The 9,657-nt window shown below is 36.1% G+C and overlaps 1 protein-coding gene across 2 annotated transcripts; it reads left to right on the top strand.

Moving 5' to 3' along the window:
- The first annotated feature begins 2,458 nt into the window (after positions 1 to 2,458).
- LOC139980381 (2-oxo-4-hydroxy-4-carboxy-5-ureidoimidazoline decarboxylase-like) lies at positions 2,459 to 8,721 on the top strand. 2 transcript variants are annotated; one of them, XM_071992022.1, is made up of 3 exons: positions 2,459 to 2,594; positions 4,466 to 4,665; positions 5,201 to 6,014. In XM_071992022.1, exons 2-3 carry the CDS (start codon positions 4,479 to 4,481, stop codon positions 5,554 to 5,556), a joined length of 543 nt encoding a protein of 180 aa, XP_071848123.1. In that variant the 5' UTR covers positions 2,459 to 2,594; positions 4,466 to 4,478; the 3' UTR covers positions 5,557 to 6,014. The 2 variants fall into 2 exon arrangements, with proteins under 2 accessions (XP_071848123.1, XP_071848122.1); XM_071992021.1 differs by having other exon boundaries at positions 2,473 to 2,583; positions 5,201 to 8,721.
- Positions 8,722 to 9,657: the final 936 nt, after the last annotated feature.

Genomic DNA, 9,657 nt, shown 5'->3' with positions numbered 1-9,657 from the left:
CTTTAGCAACCACAATATGTCCTGTTGTAACCACCAACCTACCCTAAAAAGCATGGGGCTGTGGTCACTCTTTGGAATGTTTGTATATGACGCATGTTAGTAGAAGTAGTTAAGAGTGTGTATAATGAGACACTCTGAATACAGAAGTCAAATCTATAACAACTCCTCTTTGAGTCATCTCTTGTATAATTATCATCACGAATATTACAGATTTGCCATACTGTGTACAAGAATCCTGTTGCTTGTCAAATGTCATTTGAGGTCACCAGAGGTCAAACTTTGAAAAGCCTTTTACATGAAATCTAACGATGGGAATCGTTGATAATTCTAATATTTGGTGTGTGGATGCATCACATTGAGTACAATAATCGTATTGTTTTTGGTGGAGGTGTGTATTGCCACGTACAATAGACTGACCTGGGTTTACCATGCCTTAGTGTAATTGTACATCAACATAGTGGTTCGGGACATTAATTAATATTGTAACAGCTGTTTCTGGTTGACAAGCAGAAGTCTAGTGCAATGAAGCCATCGAAACCTCAATGCGTTTTCATTCTGGTTTCAGTAATACTTTTAATTGGCCCAATCTAATTTAGAATTTGGATAAACTTAAAAATTAGAATACATGGTATAGCGATGGGATTTTGACAATTAGGTTCATTTTTTCGTCTTTTCAATTGTTTTGTCGTCTTTTTTTCTGTACTATTCTTTCATCAGTACATTTTAAGCTATCCCATTGTCTATGATTTACTCTAACTATGGTTTAAATAAATGTGTATATGAATGTCAGTTTCATCGAATTAGGCTTCATTCATTCAGCCTTTACAAAAGTGTTTGTCCAGGGCCATAGTCCATTGGTTTTATTACATTAATCGACTGAAATCTGTAAAGTCGTTGGAAACAATATTTCGGTTAGGCATATTCTAACGAATGATCATTCTGTGTGAATTCACCTGTGCCATCTTGAAATTACGTAATATATCATGCTGCAGCTTCCAATAACAACTTATATCGGATTAGTTTCGGATGATAAAGCAATGGTATAAGGTTATAAACATACACAAAATACAAGCAGGGAGTTGTTATCTCCCTGATACAAGATACAAGTAGCATGGTAGCTGGTTATCTCGTAGGGTAGAGTTTGTGGCGAAGGGGGGGGGGGGCGAATGGCGAAGACAGAAAGCAAAATGAAAAGGATAATATTTAACTTGAGACGCAATTGGCTGGTATAGATTGAGAATACCCATCAATTACGAATTAACGTCAACCGCGAACTGGTTAAACCAGGGAGTTAATAACAACTCCCTGCTCCAATTATAGCACGCTATAGCTAGGAAAGTTTTGTGATTACGTAATCGACCTGCCACGTTCGTAAATCAACCTCATGCTCTACAATTTGCCTGTATAGCTTCTTAACACCATTAGGCTCTTTGTGTAAACACTGTGTGGAAGTATGTCCTATGTCTATAATGTAGTTATAATCACACAGCGTTCACACAAAGAACCTCATGCAAGAAAAATATGTGGCAAGCGTTGCAGACCAATGAGTGAAAAGAGGTGATGTTACGACATACGACCAAGGCAGGTCGATAACGTAATCTCAAGAAACTCTGCCATGATAACGTGCTATAGTCGGGGTCTATACAGATCTAAGACCTATAAATGCACTGGTAAATTTCGTCCATTTCTTTGGATCACCAATGTCATTTTCGGAGCAAGTGGGGGTGCAAGACATTTGATTGGGTATCCCTTTGTACCCTCCCCCGCTGGTTACGCCACTGTCAACAGTATAGCCAGTGGCGTAGGAAGGTACTTTTGAGTGGGGGGCTGAAGACTGATGGCCGGTCTGGGGGAGGGGTCTAAGGGGAGGGGGTGTCCTCCTTCCCTTTTGCTTTTTATTTGCATTTCTAGGTGGCCTCAGATGCAATTTGGTGCAATATAGCACACTTCAACCCACCCACTCCTTTTTGTATATAATTTTGCATTTTCACCTGGCCTTATATGCAAGTTGGTGCTCCAAATGAGATTTTTTTCGCATTTGGAAATGAAAAAGGGGTTTTCTGACTTGCGAAGCAGGGGGGGGGGCGGAATGATACTTCCGCCCCTCTTTATTTTTTACAGCTCCCCCCCCCCCCGGTTCCTACGCCCTTGAGTATAGCTAACATGTCAGTGTTGAATAGCGAGTAAGGATCCATCCAAAAACTCTGACACGCCCGGCCTTACACCCGTCCAAACCCATTCCTTTCCCTTCCAAACCTTTTCCGCATCTTCCTCGGTCTTTCCATACCCTCTTTCCCACCTAGCCCAATCTCAACAGCATCAAAGTACTTATATCCACAGTAACACCCCAACTACTAACTGGATACGAAATTTTCTAAAATTAGCTTACTTCGATGCGGCAAAATGGTCACTTGGTTTCAAGTCCTTTGGGACCGTTCCGATGATATCTGTGCCCTGGTACGTACGTAAACTAGTGTAGATCAGTCACGTAGACACACAATGTAAAAGTCGATAGCTGTTAGTGTTACTCATGACTGTAATTTCCCAGTTTCGGCCTGGCGATACGAGTTTTGCCTATTCGTGGTAATTGTGCTGTAGGTTGGGTTTTATATAATGGTTTTTTAATCAGTCATATTGTTAGATATCGGCCTTACTTAGGAGTGGATTAGTTTATTCATTACCAGGCCGTAATTCGTAACTTCATTGTGCCATGATGATAAGCTAACTTAGGCCAGCCTACTACTATAGCGTAGGCCTCAATTTAGTCAAGACCTACCTTAGTCCTATGCCAGTATACGGCTAGTGTAGGCCATAATTTAGTCAGATAAGCCATTGTTGTTTACATCATGATAGCATGTCCGTAAACCTAAATGTTCACATATTGAGCCATATCTTATTCCTAAAACATCTTGTAAACTTGAAACAATGAAATGGTTACAGAGATTGTGAGAACACAGTAATGTCAGTAAAAGATACAATTAAAGGGTGTGAAGACTGGCGCAAAAAGAAACACCTAATGCCGGTAATCTGACCTAGTTTCGAATGAGTTGTAACAGAAGTGTTAGACACCACCATCTATCCCAGAAAATACACACACACAGCTTGCTACCATCAGCACATAGACACTAGTGTATAGTCAGTACATACAGCTGCAGTCAAAACCCACAGCACAGTGTACAAACCAGAGTCGTATATTTGGCTCTGGTACAAACAATACAGCAACCGACATCTCAGGTCCAGCTAAAGATAACAAGGTATCATGTTTCATTACTGTCTGCATTTTGTAGCAACACAAACAAAACGTCACTTGCAAGCAATGGAAAGTTAACTTTTTCCAGATGGCCGCACGCTGTTTGGGCGAGTCTTCAATGCCTTTAAAGTTAAACTGAGAATGTATGACAAGAGTTTGCGTGCTAAATTCATTGCACCTCATCTTCAGTGCTTGGTAGGCTATAATGTAGGTTAACATGAAATGTCTGAAACATTATCCATAAAGCTTTCAGAAATTATACAAATATAATATTCATACCCAATATCAAGGGGGTATAATTTAAAGGTACCGTATCTAAATTGTTTCCTAATTGTTTTGAAAAATCTTTGGAATTTCCCTTTCCTAGTTTTCTTAAACTTCAATGATGCAGTTTTTGCCTCTATAGTAGGCTTACAAAATTATACAAAGTTGGTGATATGTTGTATACTTCATAGTAACAGTAGGTAGCAAATATATTTTTTAAGTAGCCTACTTAACAATGAATAAGTACAGTATGCCTAAAGCAACGATTTAGGTACAAAAATGGCTTTTTGGAAATCATTACTTTTGTACTGTAATTTGTAAGTTTGTGGAGTCAATTTTTAGAAATGATAATTTATATTTCATGAATGTACTGAACCACGGCTTGTATCCTTGCATGTATTTTGAAGGTACAGGTAAGTCTTGCTTATGGGAGGTTTCTTGGCACTACTCAAACCTGCTGTCTTAAACATTCAAGTATTGAAGGAATATTTTGAAAAAAGTACATGTCATGGGAAAAATGTCTCTTGGTTCCAATGTCTTTTATTAAGCTTCAGATTTACTCAAAGTTGATGCAACATTATGTTTCTTTGGATTCAAGATTCAAGAACATTGATTCAAGAACATAATCTCTTGTTTGCAAATTTGCTAAGTACAACAAAACAGGGATAGTGGTATTGTACAGTATGATTTTGTAAGTTGTATTAATATCTTCTCAGCTCTGGTTGCTGATGGTGCAAAAACAAACTTTCAGTCAAACATTAATTTGTACCTAAAGGAAACTATTACCAGTAAACCTTGGAATGATCAATCCAGTTTGAGTTTAATAAACTCAGTTCATGCCGGTGAATCTAGTTAAACTGTATGCTTGCTGCTCAATTTTGAATATATTATGCTTGTGCTGTTTCAGTACTATATGTTGGTGTTTCTGTCTTTCTTTCTTTGTGCATATAGGGGAATTGTTGCCATGGCTAAAGTGAAATCTCTTGAAGACATCAACAATTTAGGCTACAAAGAGTTTGGTGACTATCTGGCAAATGTTGTTGCTAAGACTCCCATGATACCATTAGCAGCCTGGTCTGATAGACCATTCTGTAGCGTAAGGGATTTACACGCAACTCTCTGTAAGTTTCTGGATCATCTTCCTTTTCAGGGTGAGTCTCCATTTAGCATACTACTACTAAAGTTGTGTCAAGTGTACACAAGTGTCAAGTATTAGAAGTCAAATGAAAAGCTTTTTGGATGAAAGTGTCTCACCCATGTAGGAAGTTATGAGAAAGTAAATCGTATTAACACAAAATTACAAAGGCTGAAACAGGGTGTGTCGTACACTCCATGTAAATCATAAAACTTATGCACTGACTGGGTGGTTGTATGACCATTTTAAAAGCCACTAAGCTGTTTATAGCTTCCTCATCCAGGGGAATTTAAAGAATGAAGCGAAACTGAGTCACCCTATCTCTCGACACCATTGGAATACCAAAAATACAGACAAATTTGACTCCATGCCACGAATCAGGTTTAATGATGGTTTTACAAATAGAATTACTCTCCCTGCCATCCTCTTGTGGTGTCCAAAATTGAAATTTTTCATCAACAAACCTTCAAAACTTTCTCAAACCTTTCAATTTGATACAGACTTAATATAGCTATGTTTTGCAAATGCTCATTTCTCTTCTTGTGAAATAGGTAAGGAAGGATTGTTAAGATGCTACCCTGATCTGCCCTCCAGACTTGCCATATCCAGTAATAGTTTTAGAGACATTAACGAACCAAGCAGAAGAGCAGGTCTTCTAACGTTATCCTCGGATGACCTTGAACTCATCACAGACTTGAACGATAAGTATACTCGTAAGTTTGGCTTTCCGTTTGTGATCTGCGTCAATGAGAGTAAGAGGCATGCAATAGTGCAAGGTTTGCAGTTGAGATTGAAACATTCACGACAAGAGGAAGTTCTTATGGGAATAGCAAATGTTAAACAGATTATTTGGTATGAATTATTCAAGTTGGTTCAAGATACCACAGAAGATTCAAGTGCCTTTTGAGGACGGTACCCGAACAATTGATCATGAGGAGGCTGGTTGACGTTTAAAGAGATGACCGAAGGAGATGCTGAGAGGTCATAAATGATTATGGCTAAGCGGCCGAGAAGCACTTTGACAATTTTGCCAAACAAGGGAAGAAGATGGGTACAACACATAGCCCTATTTCAGCCCCCTTGGATAACTTTTAATTTACAATGGTAATTATTTAAAGTGTAACTTTTGGCAAATATTTCGTATTTATATTTCATAGTCCAACACAGATTAAATTTTGTTCATGCTGTTTCCCATTTACAACCTCCTGGTTTGCTCTTTTTAGGAGAAAAATGATTACAAACCTTCTTAATAGTGAAAGGAACTGTGCAGTCACACAGAAATGTCTGCTAGAAATGCTGTTTAAGTGGCCGCAACTTTTCTGAGAAACAGCCATTTCAGCATTTAATTCTTAGACAGTAGTGATACAATAAAGAAAAAGAAGGGAAATCTTAGGAAGACATTGATTCTGTTTGCCTTTTGGTCATAAATGTTGAGGATGAAAATCAGTTACCATGAGAGTACAAGACAGAGGTTTGGCTAGACTTCTTCTGTGAGGATGGACAAGTGCTTTTTGAGAGGGGGGGGGGGCAGGAAGAACCTATTTAAATAAAATAGAAAAATTCTTGAAATATCTGATGCACTGGATATATCCTTTAGTAGAGATAAAACCTTTATAATAATCTAAGAAATCTGTTACATCCTTTATGAATAAACTTACAAACCATTTCAGTACCAGAACATCTCTAAACTTGTCATAAACTTACAAACCATTTCAGTACCAGAACATCTCTAAACTTGTTATAAACTTACAAACCATTTCAGAACCAGAACATCTCTAAACTTGTTACAAACTTACAAACCATTTCTGTACCAGAACATCTCTAAACTTGTTATAAACTTACAAACCATTTCAGTACCAGAACATCTCTAAACTTGTTACAAACTTACAAACCATTTTTGTACCAGAACATCTCTAAACTTGTTATAAACTTACAAACCATTTCAGTACCAGAACATCTCTAAACTTGTTATAAACTTACAAACCATTTCTGTACCAGAACATCTCTAAACTTGTTATAAACTTACAAACCATTTCTGTACCAGAACATCTCTAAACTTGTTATAAACTTACAAACCATTTCTGTACCAGAACATCTCTAAACTTGTTATAAACTTACAAACCATTTCTGTACCAGAACATCTCTAAACTTGTTATAAACTTACAAACCATTTCTGTACCAGAACATCTCTAAACTTGTCATAAACTTACAAACCATTTCAGTACCAGAACATCTCTAAACTTGTTATAAACTTACAAACCATTTCTGTACCAGAACATCTCTAAACTTGTTATAAACTTACAAACCATTTCTGTACCAGAACATCTCTAAACTTGTTATAAACTTACAAACCATTTCTGTACCAGAACATCTCTAAACTTGTTATACACTTACAAACCATTTCTGTACCAGAACATCTCTAAACTTGTTATAATTACCTCACTAGATTTCTAGATTTCACTAGGGATTTCTTCAACTACGCACAAAGCGTTATCTCTTGCGAATGAATTGAATAAAATTACCCAATACCTTTCTTAGTTTTAAAATGATTTTTTAAATTAAACTCACTAGTGAAATGAAATCCCATATGAAAATGACAATATTTTTCACTTTTCCTCATTTGAAGCAATATTTAGATGTAATGAATTTTACATCAACTAGTACACTTTGGTCAATAAAACTCAGTATGAAAATGCCGTTATCTTGCTCTGCTAAATGAAGGAGAGAGTGTTTTAGAAGGGATAGGCCTATTATTCCCTGTTTATTATGCAATATGTAGAAGATTTTATCACGTTTAACTTTGTGTGTGTGTTTGCTATATTATTTCTAAGCTGTTTGAACAAAAGGTACTATTTGATAACTAATATATATGTGTTCACCTATATCCATTGTATTTTATAAAATTGTGTTGTGTATACATCTGTAATCAATACACTTTCTTAATATATTTACATCAGCCAGTTTTAATTCACATTTTTAGGTCAAAAGGTCATGAGTCCCAAAGCGGTGCTCAGTGGGCCTGTGAGTTTGCAACCTCTGTTAAAGTTAATATATAATATCTAATTATTGAGGCTTATTTCTTCCTTTATCTGTCTTGAATCTGATATTACTCTAGATCTAGCAGTAAACAAAAGCATGCAGCTGTTTTAACAGGTCTTATTTGTTCTTGCTGTCCAATATCCTTTGAGATGCAAACATTTTAGTTTCAATAATGTTAAGGTAGTCAACATGTTCTTCATGTAACAGATTGATAAAGTAAAGGAAGGAAACCTGTATTTGTATCCTGAGGCACCCTGATTTATGCCATTTATACAGTGAACTTTAACTAATTCTGTCCTGCACACATAAAGTGCACACAAATTGTGAAATTGTTGCATGTTTGCAGAAAGACCAAACTAAGCCATGGATCAATGTGAAGGGTATCGTCATTGCAATTGTTTTAAAGAGATCTTTGTGCTCATAAAATTGTGAAGTAGATCCTATGCCATTTCACATCAAATGTTTAAGTTCATGAGAAAGTCTTTTGCCTCTAAGAAAAGGAAATTTGGTGCCTGAAGTTTTTTGTTTTTGTTTTGGCGAACATAGTTGAAAAGTGCATGTGGCTAGTCTCTTCTTTGCATAGCTAAATCAGGGCTGAATCTGCTATTGTCATTAAATATTAAGACTGACTACTGGCCAAATCTTGTTTCTTGAAGAAGAAGAATAAAAACACTGTATAAACTTTGTAGAGAACATGGATTTAGGAAAATGGGTGAATCTGGTTGGAAGTTGCATGTGGTACTGTACAATACAAAAGACACCACTCCTTGTAGGTGGTTTTTGTGTAATTCCTATTGATACAACTTATATAATATACATGTATATGTCCTTGTACTCCTTGTTATTAAACCACTTATAGGTAACAACCTTCCAATCATGTACTTTTAATTTATTATATCCAACTCACTTTTTGTATGTATGTTACGTCATATAACCTTTGTCATAGCACAAATATAAGCAGAGGTTCAGAGAAGAATTGCACAATTTTTTTCAGAGAAAAATAAAAAGAGAGAGAGAAGATTCTTAAAGAGTACTTTACAGTTTGTCGTCTTTTTTTTCATGTATATATCAGTAATATGAACTTGTTGTCTTATATCATTAAATAACCATTCTTAAATAGTTTAATAGTTTGTTATTTAAACATTTATTCAGAAGTAGGAATTAAGATGTGTGTTGGCTGAAACATTTCAAACCCATGTAGAATAATTGAATATCAGATTCTCAAAGTTCATATCATATCAAGTAATGTTTAAAGCCAAGAGTCACATATTCCAAACAGGTCAAAGCTCATAGGTGGCCAAATTTATGTGAAAGTGTCTCAAATTTCTCCTAAGCTAACAAGCTTGTTGACTCCTTATATTCAAACATGGTGTATGTCTTGGCAAGCCCTATGGAACCTCTGTATCACGACAATAAAAGGTCTAAGGTCAATGAGTCCCAACCTCCAAAATGGCCAAAACTATTATAAGAAATATTTCCATCCTACAATTTTACTTAAAATATTAAATGTCAAATAGCATAATAGTAACTCAAAGGCCAAACTATAAATGTCTCAGATATCTTCTAAACCATCAGACCGGTCAACTTCAGACTTGGTGGTTGTATACCTGGGCATTGGCTGTTGAATCTCATAGAGTGATAAAACAAACAGGTCAATGTAACCAAAAATCTTTTAGTTTGGCCAATGACAACCAGTTCAATATATGACAACAGCAACAAAACCATTACTCTTATGTAGGAAATCAGACTCATTGTTGAGTCCTGTGTTCAATTAACTTCTAATGCCAAACTTTCTCAAGTTTTATGAAAATGAATTTTTTAAAGGATATGCAGAATGACCTCAAGTTGGTGGGTGTTTGCAACGACATATCAAAACTTTGTGAATAATGACATAAGTGTCAACTATTAGAAGTCAAATGAAAAGTTTTTTTAATGAAAGTGTCTCACCCATGTACAGTAGGAAGTAATG

Source organism: Apostichopus japonicus, chromosome 14 (assembly GCF_037975245.1).
Source record: "Apostichopus japonicus isolate 1M-3 chromosome 14, ASM3797524v1, whole genome shotgun sequence".
In the NCBI taxonomy this organism is placed as follows: Eukaryota; Metazoa; Echinodermata; class Holothuroidea; order Aspidochirotida; family Stichopodidae; genus Apostichopus; species Apostichopus japonicus.
This window is presented reverse-complemented; position numbering and strand designations above follow the sequence as displayed.

Coding starts and splice junctions, on each gene's coding strand:
- LOC139980381 (XM_071992021.1), top strand. CDS start 2,531: ATGACTGTAATTTCCCAGTTTCGGCCTGGCGATACGAGTTTTGCCTAT. Junction 2,584..4,465: donor ACGAGTTTTGCCTATTCGTG/GTAATTGTGCTG, acceptor TTGTGCATATAG/GGGAATTGTTGCCATGGCTA. Junction 4,666..5,200: donor GGATCATCTTCCTTTTCAGG/GTGAGTCTCCAT, acceptor CTTGTGAAATAG/GTAAGGAAGGATTGTTAAGA.